Genomic DNA, 25,870 nt, shown 5'->3' with positions numbered 1-25,870 from the left:
GCCTGGATGGAGGTCAGGGGCAGGGCTCCCCCACCTGGTCCAGGTATTCGCTCTCCATCTTCTCCATGTTGATCATGATTAAACTTTCAACAAACTCTATTCGAGAAGCTTCCTTCTCCAGTCGATGACACAGTGAATTGATTTCTTCAGAAGAAAAGTTGCCTCCCTCAGAAAACAACCTGAAAGTGGTTTGAGAGAAATACAAGCCACCAATCAGACCTCAAATTTCCCTCCCATCCCAAAACCTGTGGTTGATGAAGCTTTACAGAAAGTGTAAGCTCACGGAAAAAATGGATACAGGGGGTTCAAAGACAGAAGCAGTGAAATGACCCAAATGTCCTTCAAGGGAGGAACAGAGAAACGACGTGTGGTGTATACACACAATGGAGACATACTCAGCCTTAAGGAGGAGTGACATTCTGACACATGCTACGTGATGAGTCTTGAAGACCCTATGTTCAGTGAAATAAGCCAGATACACAAAAGGACAAATATTCTATGATTTCACTTACATGAGGCACCTACAGTAGTCAAATTCACAGAGACAAAAAAACAGAATTATGGCTGTCAGGGGCTGAGGGAGGAAAATGAAAGTTAGCGTTCAACGGATTCAGAGTTTCAGTTTATGAAGATGAAAAATTCTGGAACTGGATGGTGGGGATGGTTGGATAACAATGTGAATGAACTTAGTGTCACAGAACTAATGGTCCACCTGGAAAATGGTTACAATGGACAGTTTGATGTGATATATTTTGCCACAATAAAAAAGGGGAAACAAGACCACTTCTTGACAGGGGAAGCCCAGGGCCCGCAGAGGCCCTGGATGCAGGCTCCCACCTGCAGTGTTTGATGAACTCAATGTTGGTGAGGCGAAGCTTGCCCAGGCTCTCCTCCAGGTATTGGCGAAAGCTGCGCAGGGACACCTGGATGACGTCGACATAGCTGAGCAGCTCCCGGTGCAGCGTGCTGCTGAGACTAACCAGCCTGGGGGACACAGGAGGGCAGGGTGGTGACCCGGGTGTGGAAGGGCAGCCTGGGGGCTGCTTGAATTCCACTGCTGTGCCCAGCTGTGGGGCCACCAGAACCACGGCCACGTTCCTCTGGGTAGAAAAAGAAGCTATAAGGAAGTTCAGAATGCCAGCGTGTGCAGGACACAGCGTGGAACTCTCAGTGTGCTGTCTCAGAGGCCACCTCTCTCCTCTCTCTGGCCCTCACCGCCAAATTACTGAAGGAATCCCCAGGTCCCACAGGATCTTCAGCCTCCCTGCAGCGCTCTCTCTCTCTCTTCCAGCAATGTGCTTCCTGTGGCTAATGCTCCCGAAGGAGCACCCTGCAACTTTCCTCTTTACCTGAAGTCCACCTTCAGCAGCCTCCTGTGTACCTGACACCAGGGAGGGCTCCTCACCTGTTACCTGACAGAGGCCTCCCTGAGCACATAGGAGCCTCCATCTCAAAGCCCCGAATGGCCTCCTTGGAAACCCTTGCTCTGCCATGAGCACATTCCTACCTCAAGCTGGGCCAGTGCTCCTTTCTGAGGGGGAAAATTCTGTCTCCTCTTTACCTTCCTCCATCCCAGGACAGGGGGGTCCTCCTGCAGGAAGCTCTTTCTGATTCCCCTGGGTGGAAGTGGCCTTTCCCCGCGTGGACATTTTGGGGCAGCTTAGTAACATCCCTGCATCCTGACCACGGGTGCCCTTTTCTCTCCCTGGCTGCTCACCCAGCACCCAGTGCCCAGCTCCCTGCCAGAGGAGTCACACAGTTAGCCCCTGACACCTGTGAAGGGGTGAGCTGAAAAGGGAAGGTTGCTGTGGGGCCTGGAAAACTGACTCGTGTCCACCAGGAAGGGACCACTCCTGGTGAGAGCGGCCAAAGGCTGGCATCTCGTGTCTGGGATTCCACGGCCCTCACCTCTGGCTCTTTGTGGCATTCGAGAAGATGTGTTCCATGTTGTAAATCTTGCGGCGGAAGTTTTTGCTCTTTATGTTTTGCTCTTCTTGGAACTGGCAGAACATCATCTTCTCCTTCCTTAGCGTCTCTGTCACCCCAGCACAGTGGCTGTCCAGCCGCTCTTTGTGAAGCAAGAGCTCAGCTGAAAAAGGACGAGGCAGAGTGAGGCCCTCTGGGATCTCAAGTCACCTCACAACATTTCTTTCCTGGATGGTGACAGCTGCCCCTGCCAGGGCTTGGCTGGGGAACGGGTACCAATCTGAGGGGGGGCCGATCTGAGACTGCCCCAGGGTCTCTTACTGGAAAGGAGGCTGACCAGGCTGTGAGCAGGGGAGTCCCTGCGTGTGAAGAGACCCAGGAGCAGGCGGGTGGGGTGGAGGGTGTCAGGAAGGGTGGGAATGTGGTGAGAAGAGTGTGGAGAAAACAACCAGCACGAGGCTGGGCAGGGCAGCTGGATTTTGTTTCTTTCTATCAGTGGCTGCTCTTTCCAGGGAGCTCAAACTCCGAAAGACTTCTAGGGCAGAGTAAATGGAACTGGAATTTGGCTTCAAGGGCTCTGTCAGAGGCCTTTAGAGCTGGCGGATAGCTCTACGTCAGCCCACCCTCTCTGCCTGCGGCCTGCAGGGGAAAGTGCTGTCATCCCAGCTCTACCAAAAATGAGTGTGGGGACTCTGGGACCTTGTTTCTCTGACCTCAATCTCCCCATTGTGCACTGGGGCAGGGATCCAGAGAAGACACAGGAAATCATCCTTCATGGAGAATCTCAATTTATACTTATATTTAATGCACACATTTTCCGGATGAACACAATGAGGTTCCAAAGCCAAGCAGGGTTCCCTGGGCCACAAGCACTGGGATTCCAGGCCAGGCTGTCTGATTCCACAATTCTGTCACTGTTCTAGGCAGGAGGAGTTTGGTTGGGACCACGTGGGGGGTCACTCTGGGAACTCAAAGCGTTTATGAAAAAGTCTGAAGTGTGACACAAGTGAAAACCCAACAGGGTCCCTGAAGATCCATCTAAAAGCATGCCACCCTCTAGGAGCCCTCTGCCTAGGAGAGAAATGGCATAAGCTGAAATTAATGGGTCCCACTTGCTCACGATTCCTCACTGTACCCTTTCAGGGAGAGTTAATTACCATCAACAATATCCCCTTCTGTGAGTAAGGGAGGGATCAGAGAGGTCAGGTAACATGTCCAGAGTCACACAGCCAGAGTCTAGTAGCTATGATTCTTGAGCTACAGCTTGCCTCTAGAGCATGTGCTATGCAAGTGTGTATCGGATAGGTGTGTGAGCAGATCTGGTATTCACACAGCTAAAACAGGACAATACTCTTCATTCTATTTAAAGAACTGTAAAAAAAAGTGTTTTAATTTTAATCTCAAGTATGGGCTCTGAATACTGCCTTCTCCGCCAGCCTGGGGGGTAGAACCCTCAGACAGGGGCACCTAATGAATACAGAACTGCCGTGGCACAGACTCCAGCTGTCTGGGGCAGGGAGGCCTTCCCAAGCAGGGTCCATACCTGCCCTGACGTTATGGATGTCCTTTTCAATGCACTTGGCTCTTGGCTCATGTAGATGCTGATGCAGCTCCAATTCTGAATCCAGCTCATTGATCTTGGTGGCCACCATGACCCGAGTTTTGAGGACACACTGGTCAAACCACTTCTCTAGGTGCTCAAAAAGGCCAGCTCGAAGTCTGAGGGAGAGACCGGTGAGGGTCAGCTCTGCCAGCGGCAGTGAGCAGGGAGAGAGCTTTCCCTAGCGACCCAGAAAGTGCTTCCCCCTTTCATTTCTTCCTTATTTTATTTCCCAACTGTATTCTATTCCTTTGTCTGGATGGAGCATCATGAATTCAGCCAGACTCCTACTGGAGGACACTGGATGGTTTCCAACCATTTGTTCTTCAAAAAAAAGCTGCAACGAATTACCTTGTACATAAACCAAGTGTAGAAGCATTTCTACAGGACATATTCCCTGAACTGGAATTGTTGAATCAAAGGCTAAAATACATGTGTGGTTCTTCGTGTGTGTGTGTGTGTGTGTGTGTGTGTGTGTGTGTAAATACTGTAACTACTGAATAACTGAAACACAGACTTTGTCTGTTTTCATGCACAATTTTGCAAACAATGAGAAACAGAAATGAAATGGTTATACCTCTGAGGCAAGTCTCCTTCCCCAAACCATACACCAGAGATATTTTTCATCAGTTTAATTAGCTTTATAGTTTTTAGAGACTAATTTTGCAACAGAAGCGAAAGCAAACTGTACTTTCAGAAAGCTTGTAAATGCTATTTCTAATTTATATCAAGTACCAAAAATCTGGTTAATAAAACTTTAATGCTTTACAAGCAAACAGACAAACACAAATGTGGGGTTAATGTCATTATGTAGATTTCTCAAAATTTCTAGACAAAATTGCACACTTGAGAATTAATACCTTTCTAGAAAATAGTTATACACAATTTGGATTTTTAAGTGAACACTCTCAAGTTAACTGATACAGTGCCATCCCTATTAAAATACCATTGGGGGCGCTTGGGTGGCTCAGTGGGTTAAGCCTCTGCCTTCAGTTCAGGTCATGGTCTCAGGGTCCTGGGATTGAGCCCCACATCAGGCTCTCCACTTAGCAGGGAGCCTCCTTCCCCCCCTCCTCTCTGTCTGCCTCTCTGCCTGCTTGTGATCTCTCTGTTAAATAAATAAATAAAATCTTAAAAAAATATACCATTGGCACTTTTTAAGGAGCTGGAGTAAACAATCCTAAAACTTGTATGGAACCAGAAAAGATCCTGAATCACCAAGGGAATGTTGAAAAAAAAAAAAAAAAAAAAAAACAAAGCTGGGGGCATCACATTGCCTGACTTCAAGCTACATTTCAAAGCTGTGATCACTAAGACAGCATGGTATCAGAACAAAAACAGACACATAGACCAGTGGAACAGAATAGAGAACCCAAAAATGGACCTTCAACTCTATGGTCAACTAATCTTTGACAAATCAGGAAAAAATATACAATGGGAAAAAAGTCTCTTCAATAAGTGGGCTGGGAAAATTGGACAGCTACCTACAGAAGAATGAGAGTGGACCATTCTCTTACACCATACACAAAAATAAACTCAAAATAGATCAAAGGCCTCGGTGTGAGACAGGAATCCACCCAAATCCTAGGGGAGAACATAGGCAGTAACCTCTTCGACATGGGCCACATGTGTGGTTCTTGAAGATATAACCTAACTGCTTTTAAGGCAAGACAACCAGAACTGCCGTCTGTAGTAACAGCTCCCATTTCTCCACAGTCTTGGAATAGATTGCCAAACTTTTGAATTTGACAATTTCATCATGGTATGACTGAAACTGAGCATACTGGCATGTGTTTAAGACTATTTAAATTTTTTCTACATACTGTCCATTAATATCTTTTGCCCATTTCTCCATTGTGAAGATGCTGTTCTTCTTATCAGTCTCTATACTGGCACTCCTTATATATTGGGAACATGAGATCTTTGACTGTGATGTGAGTTGCAATTTTTTTCCCAACTTACCACTTCTTCTTTTTCAAAATTTATGTCTTGTTCAGATGGCTATATTTTGTTAAGGTGTTGGTTTTCCCCCAAATATATCTATAGATTTAATTCAGTAACATTTATCTATAGATTCAATGCAACCAGGGTGCCTCAGTTGGTTAAATGTCTGACTCTTGGTTTTGGCTCAGGTCATGATCTCATGGGTCATGAGATCAAGCCCCATGTCAGGCTCCACGCTCAGTGGGGAGTCTGCTTGAAAATTATCTCCCTCTGCCCCTCCACCTTGTGTGCACACACACTTTCTAAAATAATTGAGTAAATATTTTTTCAAAATATTTTTACTTATTTATTTGAGAGAGAATGAGAGCAAGAAAGATCACAGAGGGAGAGGGAGAAGCAGACTCGCCTTTGAATAGGGTGCCCGATGCACGGCTTGATCCCAGGACCCTGAGATCACGACCTGAGCTGAAGGCAGATGTTTAACTGACTGAGCCACCCAGGTGTCCCATGAGTAAATCTTTAAAAAAATAAATAAAAATAAAAAGCTCAGTAGATGTCTTTTTCTAGAAACTGATAAGCTGATCTCAAGTCTATGTAGAAATGCAAATGGCCAAGGATAGTTGAAGAGAAGGCCAAAGTTGGAGAACTTATACTACCAGATAATAAGACTTAGTGTAAAGCTACAATAATCAGGCAGGGTGAGGCAGTGATGCAAGGATAGACACACAGAGAAACAGAAAGGAAGTACAGCAGAGCAGTGGGGAAAGGAGAGTCTTCTGGGGTCAAGTAGTTATCCATATAGAAAGAAATGAATCTGACTCCTATCTTGTACATAAAATTAATTCCAGGTGGATTTTACATCTATATGTGGAAATTTAAAACAATAACATTGTAGTACATACCATAGGAGGATACTCTCATGACCTTGGGTCAAGTGAAGATTTCTTAGATAAAACAGAAAGTACACTAACCCTAATGAAAAAAGTTGATGAACAGGAACTTATTATAAATAAGAATTTCTTTTCATCAAAAGATGCCTTTAGGAGAGTTAAAAGAAAAAAACAAGCACAGAGAGGGATAAGCATTTGCCACATATTTATCTAGGATAGGTAACTTACTCACATAAATTAAGAAAAAAAAGATTGACAATCCACCAGAGAAAAATGGGCAAAAGATTTGAATAGGCATTTCAGAAAAGATAACCGAATGGTCAACAAGTATATGAAAATGTACACATCATTACTCATCAGGAAAATGCAAATTGAAACCACAATGAAGCATCACTTCATGTATACTGGAGTGGCTAAAACAAAACCTCTTGACACTCCCAAGTGTTGATGAGGATGTGGAACAAATGGAACTCCTAAACACTGTTGTAAACTGTTAAAATAAAATCACTTTTGAAAACTCTTTGGTAGTATCCTTTGGTTGTATCTTCTCAAGATACATGCATATAACCCTATGCCCCAACAATTCCACTCTCAGTTATATATCTAAAAGAAATGGAGACATATGTTTGCCAAAAGACTTCTACAAGAATGTTCAACCCATAGAATGGAAGAAGACATTTGCAAATGACATATCAGATAAAGGGCTGGTCTCCAAGATCTATAAAGAACTTATCAAACTCAACACCCAAAAAAACAAATAATTGGGTCAAGAAATGGGCAGAAGACATGAACAGACACTTCTCCAAAGAAGACATAAAAATGGCTAACAGGCACATGAAAAAGTGTTCTACATCACTAGCCATCAGGGAGATTAAAATCAAAACCACATTGAGATATCAGCTGACACCAGTTAGAATGGCCAAAATTAATAAGACAGGACACAATAAATTTTGGCAAGGATGTGGAGAAAGGGGAACCCTCTTATCCTGTTGGTGGGAATGCAAGCTGGTGCAGCCACTCTGGAAAACAGTATAGAGGTTCCTCAAGACATAAAAATTGAGCTATCCTATATCCAGCAATTGCACTACTGGGTATTTACCCCAAAGATACAGATGCAGTGAAAAGAAGGGGCACATGCATTCCAATGTTCATAGCAGCAATGTCCACAATAGCTAAACAATAGAAGGAGCCAAGATGTGCTTCAATAGATGAGTGGATAAAGAAGATGTGGTTCATATATACAATGGAATATTACTCAGCCATCAGAACAGATGAATAGCTACCATTCAGATCGACATGGATGAAACTGGAGGGTATTATGCTAAGTGAAATAAGTCCAGCAGAGAAAGACAATTATCATATGGTTTCACTCATATGTAGAATATAAGGAATAGTGCAGAGGACCATAGGGGAAGGGAGGGAAAACTGAATGGGGAAAAATCAGATAGGGAGACAAACCATGAGAAACTCTCAACTCTGGGAAACAAACAGGGTTGCAAAAAAGGGTAGTGGGGGGATGGGGTAACTGGGTGATGGGTATTAAGGAGGGCACATGATGTGATAAGCAACTAAGTTGTGTTATACACAACTAATAAATCATTGAACAGGACATCACAAACTAATGATGTACTATATGTTGGCTAATTGAAATTAAAAAAAAAAATTCAGAGTAGCATTGTTCCATTCCCCAATGAAAAACAACCCAAACATGCACCAGTAGTAGAATGGATAAAGAAAACGAGTGATATATTTTTATAATGGATTACTAAACAGCAGTAAAAATGAGACGACACACATTCAAAAATGCATATGAATCTCATGAACATAATGAAAGAATTCTAACATAAAAGAGTATGTTTTCTATGATTCCATTTAAATAAAGTTCAAAAAAAGCAAAAGAAATGAGAGTATTTGCTATGCTTGAGGAAGAGAGAGCAGTGACTTGAGATGAATACATGAAGAGGCTCCTAGAGAGTTGGTCATGTTCTATTTCGGGTGTGGGGGTACTGGTGAGCAGGTGTGCTCCCTTTGGATAATTCATTGAGCTGTATGATTTCCATACTTTTCAGTATTGTATCCATCAATATGTAAATCCAATTAGTTTAACACAGAATTATTTTTCTGGTTAATCCCAAGGCCAGATGACATAATGTTTGGCTTAAGACTCCGGAATCACATGGTCTAGATTCATATCCTAGATCCAACCATTCCCTATCTCCGAGATCTTATCCAAATTGCTAATTCCCTGAGCTTCAGTTTCTTTGTGTGTAACATAAGCTAATTATAGTACCCTTTCATAGTTATTGAGAGTATTAAATCCTCTCAATAAATATTAGCTCTTGTGGTGGTCCTTGCTTTTCTTCTTTAAGGAGAGGACAGACAATGACCTGTGACAGAGGAAGGAAAAAGGATGAGTTTCAAGTCAAGAGATTATGCTGAGTGAAATAAGTCAAGCAGAGAGAGTCAATTATCATACTATTTCGCTTATTTGTGGAGCATAAGAAATAACACGGAGGACATGGGGAGGTGGAGAGGAGAAGGGAATTGGGGAAAATTGGAGGGGGAGACGAACCATGAGTGACTGTGGACTCTGAAAAACAGTCTGAGGGTTTTGGAGGGGCAGGGGTGGGAAGTTGGGTGAGCCTGGCGGTAGGTATTATGGAGGGCACGTATTGCAGGGAGCACTGGGTGTGGTGCATAAACAGTGAATTCTGGAACACTGAAAAGAAATTTAAAAAGTAAATAAAAATTTTTAAAAAAGAAACATTTTCAGGATGAGATGATGCTGAGGTGAAAGAGAAGAGTCCAAAAGCCTGACTTAACTCCTTTTATCCCTTGCCCATGTCTACACATAGGAGGGAGACTAATCAGGTGATCTCTAGCTGGTCAGTCCTAGCTATGACATTTAGAGTCAGGAGGGCAGTGGAAATGCTATCCTAAAGCCAACTGCAAATTTCCACATTGGGTCCAAGCTCAAACACAGAGGCCCAGAAACCTGGGAGTTAGGGGAGGTAAATTCTCAGTGGTAGAATTATGGGTTATTTTATAATCTTCATTGTACTTTTTTCAGTTTTCTAATTTATGCAATTAATATGGCATATAATCAGAGCCAAATACCATACAGATATATATTCATGCCTAGAGGCTATGTCTACATAATCATTAAAAAAAAAAAAAGGAAAAAAAAGGAGGAGAGGGGGAAGGAATGAAAGAAGGAAGGGAGACAGCAAGATTCCACATGTGCTGGGGTTCTAACATCTTGCAGGGAAAACACTATTTCTTATGTACAAGCCCCAGGCTAGCAAGGCATCCTGGGAGAGGTGGAGGGGATCACTCTCACAGAAGATACATGTGACTACAAATAATTCTCGGAAATTTACTATTTTTTTTAAATTGTTTCTCATCTCAACCCTTAGTTACCTACACATTTTCTTTTTCCAGTTGAAACTAGTCCAATCTTTTGTTATAATACCTCACTTTGTTAATAAAACTTGGGATAGGAGAATGAGAATAAAAGGGGTTTCTACTCACTGTTTCTTAATTTGTAAAACTAGTCTGGATGGAATGATCACTTGTTCTAGGAAGCTGGCACTGGAAATGTCATTGACAAGAATGGTAGAAAGGTTGGAATAGGGTTTCTTGCAACTCTCTTCTTGTTGTTCCAGGGTTAGGAAGACAAAATAAGTGTGTCCGCTGGAGGTTGTGAAGGACTCCATGTCCTCGTCATGGGAGATTTCCTCCACACTCTCTTCCTGGGCTCCGGCCTATGCAGAAGAGAAGACTTTATACTTGACATCACCAGACAGACCTGGGGACCCAGCCACAGGATCTTTGATATCAAGGTTATACACCTGTGGGCTGAATCTTGCCTGTAATTATTTTTTTCCCCAATATAGTGCTTTCAAAAATCAGGAAATCCTACAAAGAATTTGGATTTTGGATTTCTCTTAAAAATCAGGAAAGCTGGCAATTCTGTCTGCATTCCCACATGGTGTTATTGGCTGGAGCTGAATAATGACTGCACAGTTGTCTTAGACTAAATGTTGGGTGCTCTCCGAAATTCATATCCCCAGTGTGTTGGTATTTGGAGGTGGGCTTTTAGGAGGTGATTAGGTCAGGAGGGCAGAGCCCTCAGGAGTGGGATTAGTGCCCTTATAAAAGAGTTGGCTCTTTCCACCATATGAAGTCACAGTGAGAAGGTGGCTGTCTACGAACCAGGAAGTGGGACCTCACCACAAATCAAGTCTGCTGGCACCTTGATCTTGGGCTTCCCAGCCCTCAGAACTGTGAGAAATAAATTTCTGTTGTTTATAAGCTGCCCAGTCTATGGTATTCTGTTATAGCAGTCTCAATAGACTAAGACAATCAGCTTCACCACTTGTTACTATTTTATACTTGGTCTCTAGACCACTTTTCTATTACATGCCTGTGGGAATTTGAATTTGGGATCTCTGCTCAAAAACGAGTCTCCTATGCCAATTCTTCTATAGCAGTATAGAAAGAGAGTCTTGCAATTTAATGATTATGGAATTCAAGTTACTGTTCTATAAGTTGGAATGTGTTTTGAGGACAAGACTTATTAATGTGAGAGTAACTTCCCTACACTCCAAGGAGAGCTCTGTCTGCCATCTTGGATATGGATCTTTTCTGCTACAGAAGAGAATGGGAAGAGAGAGGAAATGGAGAGGCTAGGTTGGTCTACACAGGAAAGAAGAGTTGGGAAAGAGATGACCAGGGAAAGACAAGGAAAGCCATAGAGTTAAGGGTTGACTTCAGAGTAGGTTGCAGGATAAGATGTTAGGAGAAGAAAGTGAATTTTAAAAAGCACTGTTGTGAGATAAGAATTGGATTCCTTTTGACAAAATAAAAGATGTGCATACATTTGTAAATCCCGATGGACACTGCACCACTGGGGATCCCAGCTTGTAATAGGGATACATAGAGTAAGCCTAGAACGCTTTCCCCATACCCAAGAATGGATCCATTGCTGGCCTACCTCTTCTATAAATAAACTCTCATGTTCTTCCTCCTCCTCCCCCTGCTTCTCTTCCTCTTCGTGCTCCTCCTCTTCCTCCTCCTCCTCCTTTTTCTTCTTCCTCTTCACCTTCTCCTCCCTCTCCTCCACCTTTTCCTTGTCTTCCCCCTCTTCCTCCTTTTCCTCCTCCTTTATCTCTTCTTCCTGAACCATCATATCTTCCGGGTTCAGAGATGGTTTTAAGGAGCTGTCTCGTTCAACTTTTATTTTTTCTGATTCTTTAACTGACTCCTCACTGGACTCATCCATCTTGTCACTCTGTATAGACGGTTCCTGCTGGCTCACTGCCATCTCCTCAGTTAAGGAAGACTCAATTTCTTGATCATCTTCCATCTCTTCTGCTGGACTGGAGGGACTTGTCTTGCTACTTTCACCTTCCTCACTTCTGCTCATTTCCACTTGAGCCCTCTGTTTGCTTCTCCAGCTTCTCATACTCTCCTGGAAGTGCTTTTCGTACGCTTCTGTTGATGACCGACCCCAAAGCACAAGGAAAAACAGGTTACCAAGGTAGCCTGGATTGGGCCCACCCAGCCCACAAATGTATAAGAGTGAAGTCAGAGAGGATCAGACTTGAATTAAAATAGTGTTACCTGGTTCCCTGAATTTGAAAATGACTTCCCCATCCAAAGTCTACAAAGAAAAACCACAGGGCACTGAGTGAGCAGCACTGCCTTTCTCCAGAGTGCCACTTCTAAGGGCATCTCTTCTCATTTAAGTAGAAGCACCCACCCCTTCCCTTCAACATCTGACGTGGCCTTGACTACTTATTTTCCTGTGGTAATCAGAGTGTTCCCAAACCGGGGAATCAGTTTTCCTTAATCCCAAGCAGGCTTGCAAATCTTTCTATCCCACAATAGGCATTATCAGTAAACGAACTCTCATTCTGACATTTTTGTGGTGATCTGGGGCAAAGAGCAAGAAAGTATAAATCGAGGGATGCAGACCAAGGGGCAGGGGTCTGCAGGTCCCAGTGCTGGATGTGAACATACAGAATGAACATGATTTACATGACCTGGAAGCCCCTTCATTAACCCTACAAATTGCCTGTTTCACAGACTCTACATGAGGTCGTGACTATACTGCGCCACGGATAACACTGTGGACTGTAGAATTCGCAGGTCCGGATTGGAATCCCATCTCCTTTCAAGCTGAGTGACCTCGGCCAAGCTCCTTAAGCCCGACAGAGCTCAAGGTCTTCCCTTGTGCCATGGAGATCACAATAGATACTCAACTTGAACCGAGGCAAGCAAACCAATCTCAAAGGGCAGATGGTGAGCTCCCCCTCAACCTAGATGCCAGAGGAAGCATTTACTATTGACTGAAACAGAGATCCTTCCTCTCTGCAGGGATTCCAGGGATTCTCAGAGTAGCTGGGGACCCTGTGCACGTGAGAAAGCCTCGGCCAGGTTTAGTGATAACTGCAAGTAGTGTCCGGTCTGGCCATGCAGGACAATGGCTGGCTGGGTGGGAAGGAGACAAACTCTAGGAGGGTCAGACCAGGACATTCCAGCTAGTCATGCATTCACCAGGGAACATTCACTGTGTCCGAATCATGTGCAAGACACCGTGCGAAGGGCAAATGAAGCTGCATCAAAGTTAGTGAGACGTAACCTGCCCTTCAGGAAACACCTACTCTGGGATGTTCTGCGCTCCTCTCTTTGCCAGCCACCAACATACAAGCACGCCTGGTGAGAGGAGCAGGGACAGGGGCCGAGGAACGTGAGTGGTTGGGACATTAGTCCCTGGTAGTGGAAGACTGGCTGGCTCTGGGATGTGTGGAGACAGAGGGCTGCCCACAGAGAAGGCTGAGGAAGGCTGGCGGGGTGGGGGTGGGTAGGGGGAGGTGGGCAGGGGTAGGGGGTGGACTCCTGAGGGGAGGGAGGGCAGGTCCTAGCTGTATTATAGGACACTACGTGGCAGTGGTGGGGAAGATGAATGAAACTCAGAGTCCTAGAAAATCATCTTTTCTGCATAATTCCATACAAGCCTGAGGCCTGAACTCGGAGCCCTTCAACCCCTTTTAATCTAAGAAAGAGAAGGTCTCTTTCAGAAACGCCTTTGGCTTCTTACCGCTTGCTGTCCTGACCGAGAAGGGGTTCGTGAAGGTATGGAAGGGAAGGCAGATCAGAGCTAAAAGATACCCTTTCCCCTTTGCTTCTCCGGGAATGGCTGGGTGTTTGCACCGCTCTCCATACCTGCTGAAAGATCTCCCGAACGTAGAAGTGTCGGCTGAGGGCGGAGCTGTAGGAGTTGAGTTCCTCCAGTATGATCACTGGATACTCCGTCACTTCCTTTGCCAGGAGCTCGTGGAAACACTCATACCTGGGAGGGGAGTGAAGGAGGGGGTCTAAGGCGGGGGAGGCTCCACTGAGTTGGGGGGACCCCAACCCAGAGCCACACCCCAGGCCACTGGGAAATGGGCTGGGGGCCACACAGAGCCAATGCCTGAGTTTCCTTTCGCTTTGGCAATCCTTGGTTTGTTTTGCTATTTTTCTGATCCTACAAGGAATACACACTTTTTGTAGAACATTTGTAAAACACACATGGAAGAGTTCTCTGTTTGTTATAACATGTGTTCCCATTTCCTGTCCACGGTCCTAACCCTGTGCTTGAACTTGACCTACATGATCCCATCAAACCTCTATGCTCCAGGGATCAGGTTTTATCTGTCTCCCAGATAAGGAGAGGAGGCTGAATGGCGGGGGGTGGGGAGGAGGTGACTTACCTGTCTCAAGATACACTTCGGAAGCTAAGTACTCAAACTAAGTACTGCAATCATTTGGCAGTGCAGTGTCATTTCTGTGAATGGTCCCTATAGAATCAGTTGTATAAAGGCACAAAGATATAAGACCGTTCACAGAGTACTGTTTTTAATATTGTGAAACTGGAACCAATCTTAAAGAGCTAATCAACTGGGGGATGGTTTGACCATTATGAAGCACCCATATTGATGAATTCTGGGCATTAGAAAACAGACATCTATCTGCAGTTAGAGATCTACTTGCATCGCATGAGTCAATCTTTATTGAAAAAACACTGTATATGTGTTTATATCCACATAAATAAATGTACACACCCATGAAAAAGGCGAGGTGGGCAGGAATGAGGGGGAAATTTCTACATGTTTGTATTGGTTAACTTTGTCTTTAAGAAACAGCACCTATGTTTTAAAATCTGAAAAGGTAGTGGGAGGGCCCATGCTCTTGACCTTTAAACTACATGGCCTTGAAATCTTCTTCCATAAACTTTTCAGAGGAAAGTTCTTCCTGGAAGCTTCTGTGTTAGAAGGACCACTAGGACATTCTCCAAAGCTAGAGGCAACATTTTAGTCTTGAGCTCACTGAGCACACCCTGGGCTCCTAAGCAGGCGGCCTCTGATCTTGAATATGAATTTCAGGCCATTCCCTTCTATCTTTTGGGATCTGGTCTGCCTACCTGGATTTCATATTCTTCAGGAAATCTTTGGCCTTTTCCAGGTGAATCTTCAGTGTTTCCTCGTCGCTTTGCTGCCTCAGTTGGTCCAAGAGCTTATCCAGGTGGGCTTCCAGGGCCTGGCAGCCACCCCCAAAATACAAGGAAGCAGACGTGAGTTACCAAAACTCAAAACTCACCAAGTGCCTGTGAGTGACATGCAGAGACCCTATCACCAGAACCAAGGGGCAGGTGCCTCAGGGCAAACACAGGGCTTTTTCCTAGAAAAGAGGGCACCAAATGTGCTACCACACTTACCCTCAATGCTCTGGGCTCTTCTGTCGATAATGGTCTTCTCTGTCTACTTTACATCCCTGGAGACCCAGCTCAGATGGGACTCCTCAGGGACACGTCCCTATACCCACACCGCCTCGGCAGGCCACCCTCCCCCTCCCATGGTGCCTGCCCCTTGCTCTCCTTGAACCAATTGTATTTAAAATCAGATGCTGGGTGTGTCCCTCCATTTCCTAGAATGTGTGAAGGCAAGGGGGGTGGGGGCCCAGCTCATCTCCTGTGGGCACAGGGGTGACTGCCAAAGGTAGAAGCTCCACACCCCACCCCAGTCTGTCTCTCATGCACACTCTCTTACAGACACATTTGGGTCCAGGGACCCATCACTAGCCCAGACCTAACAGATGGATTTCTTCTAGTCCCATTTAGCCCATGACCAAAGTGAGCCTTGATTTCTCCATCTGTGTAAGTCTTACAGCTTGAGGTTTTACATTTGAATCTAAGATAAGTTTGGGGTTAACTTTTATTTACTCTATGATAAATATGGTGGGTTGTTTTATTTTTGTTTTTGTTTTTGTTTTTTTTTGTAATATGAAGGCCAGCTGAGGTTACAGGCCGCCCAGCAGAGCCATCCAGCAACTGACTGTCTGGGTGCGGCCCTCCCTTCCATCCCCACAGGGGCTTCTGGGGGGCAAGAGACCACACCTTCTCGTCCAGGCTGCGCTTCTGCTTCAGCTGCTCCATCCTCTTCTCCAGCTCCAGATCCAGCACCGACAGTGCGCTCTGATGTGCCTCCCACAGCTGCACGGCCTCCTGGAAGTAGCTGAAGAGATCTGAGCTCTGCCATTCTGTCTGCTTTGCCAGGCCCTCGAAGGATATCTGCAGTGGCAGAACCCAGAGAAGGGGGCTTGAAGGCCGACGGGCCCGGGGTGAGAAGAAGGCCACCCCCTCACAGGGCTCCCTCGCCAGCCAGTGGAGGCCCCACCTCTCCAACGACCGGCCCCGCCATCACTGCCTGGGCACCATCCCTTGGGGTCATCTTCCTGTCACACACTTGTTCATGGCTCTCCCTCTTCTGAACAGCTTCTGGTCTGCCCAAAGCCATGCCCTCAGTCTGGCTGACCCCGAAGTCCCATCTCTAGACCTGTCCCATATCCACTGAAGTCACTAGTGGGAAGAAGGGGAGGTTTGGAGCCTGGAAGAAAGCAGGAGCCACCCCAGACACCAGCCTGGGTACTCAGGCGGGCCACGCCCATCTCAGCCTGGGCAGATTTCCTTCTTTGGAGTTCCCTGATTCTTAGCATCTGAGCCAAACACCATTCTCAGCTGTTAAATCCTCACCTCTCCCCATTTCGTGGTTGTATTTTATGCTCTCATTGGGGTCAGAGGGCAGCAAACTTGGTCTAAGAACTAAATTTGGCCCTCTGCCTTTTTTGTATGTGGCCCTGAGAGCTAAGCTAATTTTACATTTTTTAATGGCTGAACAAAAAAATCAGACAAAGATACTGAATGATGTGGAAATTATATGAAATTCAAATTTCAGTGTTCACAAATAAAATTGTCTTTTGTGTGACAAGAATGGAGTGAGAAGTTGTTACAGAGACTTGACAGGCCCCAGGGAACTGAAATATTTACTATCCAGCGCTTAGCAGAAAATGTTTCCCCACCCAGGTCCTGATCCTAAGCATCTTGGGGCAGGGGCTTATTGCTCCTCGTGGCCCTTGGGCATGCAGACTCGACAAGGGCTCAGAGGAAGTCTCACTACCCCAGCCCTGGGAAGCGCGGCTGTCACTGGGCAGGGGGGTGCGGGGGGGGGGGTCACGGGGGAGCCCAGAGCACCCCGTGCAGAGAACTACCCCAGAGGGGCAGCCAGGACCAGGGAAATGGACTCACTGGTGACAAGAAATTTGGGGGCCCCGGACTCTGGTCTTCTCATAGCGGGGCACTCCAGGTGATCGCTCCCCCCAACCATCCACCCCACTCTCCAGCTGTGCGGGTCCCCAGCTACGCACATCCAAGAGCTCCAGCTCCTCCTCCACCTTGCTCTGCAGCTCGCCCACCATCTGGAAGAAGTATGGGCTCACCAGGCTCTCTGCCTCCTCCTCAGTGAAGGCTTTGCAGTCCAGCAGCTGCTTCTGGAGGGGAACCAGGGCAGAGCCTGGCTCAGGACGGGGGGAGGGCTTCACCTCGGGGCCTGGCCCTGCCCCCTGAGGTCTGCCTCTCACCCAGCCTCAGGGGAAACCCTCCCAGTGGTAGAGATGGTCCATCTTTACGGTCGGCCCACAGAGTACAGGCGCTGTGCAGTATCCCTGTTCTCTCACTTAGCCCCACTTGACAGATGAGGAAACCAAGGCTCAGAGAAGCGGAGGAACTTGCTGGAGGCCACACATCTGGCAAGTGGGCGGCTGGGACCTGAACTCAGAACTGTCGTCCTGCAAACCCCAGAGACATAATCAGCCATGCTAACGGCCTCGATGTGGCTGCAAGTCAGATGGGCTCCTACTTCCTGTAACTGAATTCCTATTATGCCAGCTGGAAAGCAGTCTTCTTCATATTAATAAAGCCTTGGTTTATGTACAAAATCTAATATAAACCAATCTCCCCAAATAAAAATTGTCTATAGTTGTATGCTTTCAATGCTGCTGAATAGGAATACCATCCTGTCCAGCCTAAGACACTCTTGGGGTGTGTGCTGACTTCAACTTAGCCCCTGCTGCGCCTGACAAAGAGAAGTAGGATGGGCACAAGAGTCAGCACTGAGGGCCCCTGAGCTCCTCAGGAGGTCCCAGGCAGCAGCAGGGATGAAGGGAGGAAACTCTCAGGGGCATGGTGCTGGGAAGGCTCTCCTAGGGTCTAGGAACAAAGGTTTCCACCCTTCTCTCCCTCCAGGCTTTACTTCTGAGGCTTGACACCCTGAAAAACCTGACTGAGAGGCACGCGGCTGGCCCTAAGGCCACAGAGCACTGGACCCTGCCTGATACCATGAAGCACTCTGCTCCCCATGAATTCTGCTCACCCCAGAGTCTCGGGGGCAGAACAAAAGCTGTACAGACTCATGACAGGAGGAGGAGCAGGAACTTGTCAGAGCCAGGAGGCAGGAGGGGGCATTCTGCCCAAATTATCTTCCTGTACCCCAAAAAAGCAGGTACTGTCATGGAAGTAGTCTGTGAGGGACCCACGGTCTCACCCTCTGACAGGGGCCAGCAGGGTTGACAGAAGGGCTGGGTGTGACAGCAGTGGCTGCACTCACTTACGGAAGCGAAGCCCTGGAAATAAGCCCCTGGTCTGACCTGCCCTGCATCAATACCAAGTGCTGTAAGGGGTACAGATGGTCAAGGCTGAAGGCTGACGTGGTCAGAATGTATCACCGCCCCCATGGGGTTGGGAAGTTTTCCCGGAGGAGGTCAGGCTGGGTTCCACCCTGAGTGACAGGTGGGAAAAGCTCGGGAGGAGGGGTCTGGGCAGAGGGGGTGGAGGGGAATCCAGGCTGGAGGAGGGTAGGGGCGAGGCGGGAGGGGCGCCCACCTTGCACGTTTGCACCTGGGCCAGGCACTCCTGCCACGTCTTCTCGTACTGCAGGCGGATCCGCATCATGCAGTCTATGTGGAAGGTGTCTCCGTGGGCAGAAAGAAAACATGTCAGCTGCTCTTCCAGGAGGAAGAGGGGACATTAGAAAGAGTTTACCCTCTGCAAGGGAGGCAACTTCTCCCCTTAGCGAAGATAATTGAGGTGAGATCCGTGGTTTCGATTCCAAGCAGGGGCTGGGATCCCCTTCCTCACAAAGTCTGCGACACCTCAAGAGAAGGGCCTGGAAGGAGGAGTTGCCTTTATCTGTTCCGAATCTATTCTGACCCTGATTCTTGACTCCATGTCAAGGCTAATGAAATTCTTTTCAGAGGGTTGCACCAAATCATAAAACAATACCAAGGGTGCAAATTAATGAGAGTTTACGGATCACGTCTGTGGTTAATTCCCTAAGAAGTGAAAGGTTTGGCGGAACACTCTGGTGACTGATTTTTCTCCCCCCACCCTCCGTCTACTGTTTCCCACTTTCTAATAAACTCATTGTGTGACTCCTGGTACCTAAGACAAGTAGTTGAGGTTTAATGTTCCTGAAGTTCTAGAAACTAAAGCACAAAGATTTTGCAGCGGGGTTTTTTTTTTTTCTTTTTTTGGATGAGGGCTGAGGAGGAGGACAGGGTGGATGGAAGCTGGGTAGATGGCGGACACAGGACGGGGGAGGACAGGTATGTAGTGGAACCGACAAGGAGAAGCTCTAAAGCTGGTTTCTCCAGCCCCAGGGCATCTCCCTTGGCGAGCACGTCCCCACCCATCCCCTGAAGTCACAGTGATCTGTGCTTCCACTCCTGTACCCCTCTGACCTCTTCCCACTCTGACCTCATCACTCCCAGCTCAGAACTTTGCCCTGGGTTCCTGCTCCAACCACAGAAAGCCCAGCCTCCCCCACATGGTGATGAGGCTGGCACAGTCTGGGCCCTGGGCACCTTCCAGCCTCTCCTGCGATATTCTCCTTTCCCCAAAGGCCTCAGCTCTGTCTTGCCCGTGAGCCTTCTCACATGCTATTCTTCCTGCTAGAAAATCTCCTTGCCTTGCTCTTCTTGACTGGAAGAACACTTCCCCCGCAAGGTCTCCTATGACCCATAACCGAGCTGCATCCCCAGAAACATGCTGGTCACCTGCCTGCTCCCCGCTGTAACACCCTGCATGGCCTGACCACCACCCTGGATGGGAAACACCCAAGGAGCCACCCTGCTGTGTACCGAGGTCCGGGCCCACTCCCGTCCCTAGCAGGTGCCTGCTAAATGGCAGTCATTGCTATTATTGAGGGTCTTGGGGCTCTTACCTTGGTATTATAATACCTTTGCAATTCTAAACCTGAGAGCCCTGGGAGCAACGGTGGGTACTCTTAACCGAAGTACTCAGGTCAAGTTCAAGCGTGACTTCATTAGCTGTGTGACCATGGGCAGGATACCTCATCTCTCTATGCCTCTGAGTCCTTCTCTATCAAGGGGGACAATGACACTACCGACCTTACCAGGTTGCTGTAAGCCTCAAAGGAGATGGAAATATCCTGTCTTCTAGAGCAAGCCTTGGCAAACAGTTTCTATGAACGGCTAGATAGTAGATACTGCCAGCTTTGCCAGCCATAGAGTCTCTTTGGCAGCTACTCTTTTTTTTTTTTTTTAAGAAGTTATTTATTTGAGGGGCGCCTGGGTGACTCAGTGGGTTAAAGCCTCTGCTTTCGGCTCAGGTCATGATCCTAGGGTCCTGGTATCGAGCCCCACATCGGGCTCTCTGCTCCGCGGGGAGCCTGCTTCCTCCTCTCTCTCTGCCTATCTCCTCTCTGCCTACTTGTGATCTCTCTCTGTCAAATAAATAAATAAAATCTTTAAAAAAAAAAAAAAAAGAACTGATTTATTTGAGAGAGAGAACTAGAGCACAAGCAGGGAAGGGGCAGATCCCAGGACTCTGGGATCATGACCCGAGCCGAAAGCAGACACTTAACCCTCTGAGCCTCCCAGGTGCCCTGCAACTATTCATTTCTGCTGCTGTAGGGCAGAGGCAGCCAGAGACAATATGGGAACAAAGGGGCAGGGCTGTGTTCCAACGAAACTTACTTGCAAACAAGCAGGGGCCCGTGGGTGGGAGTTTGAGGACCCTTGATATAGAGCATTTCTAAACATTACCATTTATTATTGAGCCTCTCTTGTAAGCCAGGCATTGAACTATGGACGACCAGACTATAGGATGTGATTCCCACAACAACCCCACAAGGTAGGTACCTTTATTGTTCCTCTTGAGATCCCTATTTTACAGAGGAGCAGTTCGAGGCCAAGAGAGGCGGCACCTTCCCCAAGGTCACAGAGCTGGAACAGCACAGAGCTGGGGGATCAAACCCAAGTCTCTCTGACTACAAGACCACATGCTTGGTATCCCCTATGCCCAGGGCCTGGCCCCCAAGCTGTCCTCACAGGAGGTCATCAGAGCCATCCCTCTGGCTTCCTGGTGGTTAAGGGATCAGAGTGTGTGGATGGCATGGCTGCCAATGGGGAAGAGACCAGGAAGCGGTGGGAGGGAGGAAAGGTGCTCTACCATGCAAGGTTTGGGAGATTTTATGTGAACCCTCAGGGCTCATGCTTGCATCTGCATTCCCTCCCTCCTCTAGGGGGATGTGCCCCATTCCTGAGTTTATGACAGGCTCTCACATAAATGACTGGCTACTACTTGAACAGGTTCTGAAGAGACCCAGGTGGCATCCCACAGACCTCACTCACCAAGGTGCTTATTGAGGGAGTTGAGAGAAGAATGCCATTCAGTCAGCTGAGCTTTGCTGTAACCGGGGGGTAGAAGGTCACTGGGGAAGGAATATAAGACAAGTAAGCCATGCTTGTATACAACGTTCACTTACCAGAACTGGTAGCATCTTCAGGCACGTGGCCCCAGTATTATGTGGTATCTATATAAATATCAAAGAAATAGTTGACTTGTTGGGGACTTCCTGGTACCAAAAATATAACTCATAAGAGGTCTACTAATATTACCAAGTCTGTTACTTAGAAAATAAAGCCAAGGACATCCGAGTGGCTCAGTTGGGTAAGTGCCTAACTCCTTATTTCGCCTCAGGTCATGATCTCGGGGTCGTGAGAGGCAGCTAGTGTGGAGTCTGCTTAATATTCTCTCTCTCCCTCTCCCCACCTACTCCCCACCTCATGCGCATGTGCACTCTCGCTCTCCCCCCCCCCCCCCCCAAAAAAAAGAAAATAAGAAGAAGGAGGAGGAAGAAAAGAAACTAAATTTCCTTAATGGAAAAAAAACAAATGGCTTACATGACTGGACAAAGGAAGCCTACTTGCCTACTTCTGGGAACCGAATTCGAGATAACAGTATAAATGCATACAAAGTTTATGCATTAAGACATGCTTAACAGTAGTGTTTATAAGCACTCAAAAAATCATAAACAAACTTCATATCCAACAACTGGATTCTGTCTAAATAAAGCATAGTGCATTCTCTTCTGAAGTCACTGAAGATCATGTGGCAGATTGAAAAAGTGGCCAATATCCTTAGCTCCTCCCCTCCGTCTATTTCTCCACCCCTGGGCTGGGCCAGGCCACGTGATTTGCTTTAGCCAATGAGGCATTAGCAAATGAGACCGCGAGGTGGAGAAGTTTGTGTTCTCCCCTTTCTCTCTCCTGTTGCAGGTATCTCTGCCTCTTCTACCGGAGAAGCCTCAGCTGTTCCAGTCCAGGCTCCAGACACGGGAGTGAGGCCATTCTTGACCATCTAGCCTCAGCCCGGCCAGCCCAGACCAGGGAAACATCCTGTGGGAAATGACCCACAGAATGGTGAGAAACAGCTTGTTGTTTTAAGCCACTAAATTTGGGGTGGTGTTTAATGGTACGGAAAGATGCATACAATGAGGACCATATAACGTATTGCCCAAACCAGGACATCTTTGACGATGAAGAGAGGGAGTCTATTAATGATTATACCAGGACAAGATGTGTAACCCAGGATGGCCTTGGGCACCGTACTTATGGTGCGATGGTAAAGAGCAAAAGATAAGTCCGAGACGTGCACAGCATAATCTCAAGTCTAAACATTATACTAAGAGCAGTACTTTGTCCTGGCTTGGATCCTGGGACAGAAAAAGGACAGTGGCAGAAAACTGGTGAAATTTGAAAACATCTGGTGTCTAGTTAATGGGAATGCGTGAGTTTATTTCTTAGTTTTGTGTTTAAGATAATGATAGTAGGGGAAACTGGGTAAGGGGTCTACAGGAATTCTATGCACTATCTTTTTAAGTTTTCTGTAAGTCTAACATCACTCCAAAATAAAAATTGAATTAAAAAATATTTTAAAATTATATGCACTACTTATCAGATCCAGGAAAATCCAAGGAAATACTCCTAGGATTTTGGAAAACTCTCTCTTGGGAGGCCTGGGAATCTTATCAAGACCCCCCAGCCCTGTGACACCAGTGCCCACAAGCCTACAGAGGGCCTCTGCATGAGCAGAGAAATAAAGTCCAGGCCTCTGGGGTTTCAGGAGTAAGGCCTGGAGCTATGGGAAGATGGGGTATGGAATCCCATATGAGGTAGCTCCTTGAGACAGCTCCTTGGGCTTGATGAGAAGGCACCCTACCTTCCCAGCAGGGGCCAGAAGCACCAGGAAATGCATTTTCCTGCCTGTCTTTGGCCCTGTCTCTCCCTTTACTCAGGCAGGTAGCCAGCCTATGTGTTCACAGCCTATGTGCGGGACATGGCAGGGTAGAAAGGACAGCAGCCTAGAAATCTTTCTGGATCTTGTCTCAAAATCTAAGTTTTCCGGGGAGCCTAGAGCCCTGGGAAGGGGAAACCTTGGCGGGAGAAGGCTGAGAGCCCAGGGGAGGGGCACTGGTCTGGCAGCTGAGACCTGAGGACCCGGGGCTCTCTCCTCACCCTACAGAAGGGGGCTGGGGACAGGGGCGGGCAGAGAGGACGGCTGCCTGGCAGGGGCAGCCTGGGTCCTCCTTCCTGGTGGAAGGCTGGGGAGCAGCTGTAAGACCCAGGTACCAGGAGAAAAACAGCTCCCTGGGTGTGAGGCCACAGGGGCGCAGAGTAGCCTCGAGATTCCTGCAGCCAGCTGTCTAGAGGTGAGGGCAGCTGCCCCAGGGCAACTGGGTGGATCAAACACAGAGGAACAGACCCCTTCATGTGGCTTCCTATGGGGACTCATGGCTTCACCTCAACGGCTACAACCTCAAGAAAGACCTGAGTTTGGCCCAGTTTCATAAACAGGGACTCAGTCAGAAAAAGTAGAGTTACAGAAAACAAGAAAAGCGCTTTATCTTGTGCGGAGATTTTTATCCACCTTGTTAATTTTGCACCAGCATGGAAAAGTGCCGGCCTGGAGAGACTGGGTGGGGTTCTACTTGTCACGGACATCCGAGAAGAACTTCGGCTCTGTGTGGGGAGCTAAGGAGGGCTCCCTCGCAGGGGTGGGAGGGACCAAGGCACACAGGAAGAGGAGGAGCGCCTCCTAGCACGTGAGGCGTCTCTGCTGTTGGACCATGCAGGCTCCGTCCTGCTGCTGAGACAGATGCTACAGGATCCCCGGGCAGTGGGCTTCCAGGGTCTAGCACATTCACTGTGTGCCTCACCAGCTTATCATGGGGTCAGAGCTGGGTGAGCCCAGGGCTGAGGGGCGCAGCCCCGGCCTCTGACAGGTTCCTCGTCTGGTGGCAGCAGCCTCTTCAAGGACCTCAGGCTCCTGCCTCAGACGCTCCCACTCACCCTCCAAACTGCGAGGCTGCTGGAGCCATATGCTCCCCACCAGCTCTCAGGAGAAAGTCCAGCCCCTGAACCTGCTCCCTCCACCCCCCACTCAGCCTGCCCATCCCCCACCACTGCCTCCTTCCAAGTTTTTTGGCACAGTCACACTAAACTTGTCTCCTCAGCAAATACATCCTGTTCTTTGTTGCCATTGTGGCTGGAATGCCCCCAGAACGTGGGCCCAGGCGGCCAGCACAGGACTAGGGAAGAAAGAAATGGCCTGGCTTGGGGGATGCTCCAGGAGAATGGTCAATGCAGAGGACTGTGCCTGCCTCCCCCACAGCACCCCTCACTGGAGCCCGCCCCCCCCCCACAGCATACCAGATGGTGCAGAGATGCTCCAGCCGCTTCTGCTGCAGGGCTTTCTGGTCCTTCAGCATGCTCTCCATCTTCTTCCTCACACCTGGAGGAGCCTGGATCCTCTCACTGGCCATGAACTCACTGGGGATCCAGATGCATTGGTACCACGGAGAGGAGAGGAGAGGAGGGGCAGGGCAGAAGGGAGAGAGGGGATGAGACCCGTGGTGAGAACATTCTGAATCTAAGTACCCTTACACCCTCCAGCTGCTTCCTCCCCACTGAGGGCCTCTGGGACAATGATGAAAGGAGGGAGGGTGGAAGGCGAGAGAGAAGAACTAGAGGGCCACCAGGGAGGTTCCGGCACTAAGAGCATGTGACCAGCAGGCGCAGATCTAGGTGTGGGTTCTGACTGCTGCCTGCCAGCTCTGTGATCTTGGGCAAGTCCCTCCCCTCCTCTGAATCAGTTTCCTTTTCTGTAATAGACCTTATAAAGAGTACCTTCCTTGCCTGACACAAGGACCCAGTAAGATAATGCATGCAAAGCCCCTCAGACCATGCCTGGTTCAGGGGAAATGCCCCATAAATGTTAGCTCCTGTCATCACTGCTGATGATTATTGACATCTGTAACAATCTCCAGGCCCAGGCCCAGACGACTCACTTTCCATATAGCATCTTGATCATTACTGAAACCCTAACCACTGGCCCATCATCGGGTCTGCTTTGTATAAGGAGACAGAGGGTCTGAGATGTTCAAGTGCTTGATCAAGGTCACAGGGAAAGTACAGATGGATCCAGGTCTCAGTACTCCTCCCTGGTGTCAGATTCTGGTGTTCTCCAAAGGGAAATTCAGGTGTACAGATGGGCCTCCCAGCTGTAGATGCACCATGCAGACGGACAGACAGACATCCTTTGGCATCCTCAGATGTCTTGGACCAACAAGCAAAAAAAAAAAAAAAGCCTTGCTTGTTGGCCAGAAGCCTCAGGATCCCTGTGTCCCTATTAACAAAAGGGCCACCTGGCAGCAGAAGCATGGAGATGGGCCCTCTCCCTCCCTCCCTGAGGTGAAATTTGATACCAGAGGGCAGGAAGTACCAAAGCCTGAGGGACCCTCATTCTCCCTAACCCAGTAACAGGGTT

The 25,870-nt window shown here is 47.7% G+C and overlaps 1 protein-coding gene across 1 annotated transcript in view; it reads right to left on the bottom strand.

The window, feature by feature from the left end:
- The window catches only part of CCDC180 (coiled-coil domain containing 180), a 77,170-nt gene that overhangs the window by 25,695 nt on the left and 25,605 nt on the right, over window positions 1–25,870 (bottom strand). Inside the window, 15 exon segments of the mRNA XM_032860893.1 lie at window positions 35–179; window positions 838–984; window positions 1,909–2,089; window positions 3,470–3,645; window positions 9,892–10,124; window positions 11,357–11,509; window positions 11,546–11,856; window positions 11,986–12,025; window positions 13,591–13,717; window positions 14,831–14,946; window positions 15,803–15,976; window positions 17,110–17,232; window positions 18,623–18,711; window positions 21,394–21,473; window positions 24,754–24,873. Of these exon segments, the coding sequence (XP_032716784.1) occupies window positions 35–179; window positions 838–984; window positions 1,909–2,089; window positions 3,470–3,645; window positions 9,892–10,124; window positions 11,357–11,509; window positions 11,546–11,856; window positions 11,986–12,025; window positions 13,591–13,717; window positions 14,831–14,946; window positions 15,803–15,976; window positions 17,110–17,232; window positions 18,623–18,711; window positions 21,394–21,473; window positions 24,754–24,873 (2,215 nt within the window).

The sequence above is a fragment of the Lontra canadensis genome, unplaced genomic scaffold (assembly GCF_010015895.1).
Source record: "Lontra canadensis isolate GAN:19392208 unplaced genomic scaffold, GSC_riverotter_1.0 scaffold19, whole genome shotgun sequence".
NCBI lineage: Eukaryota > Metazoa > Chordata > Mammalia > Carnivora > Mustelidae > Lontra > Lontra canadensis.
Note: the sequence above shows the minus strand (reverse complement) of the source record. Positions and strands in the feature narration are given on the sequence as shown.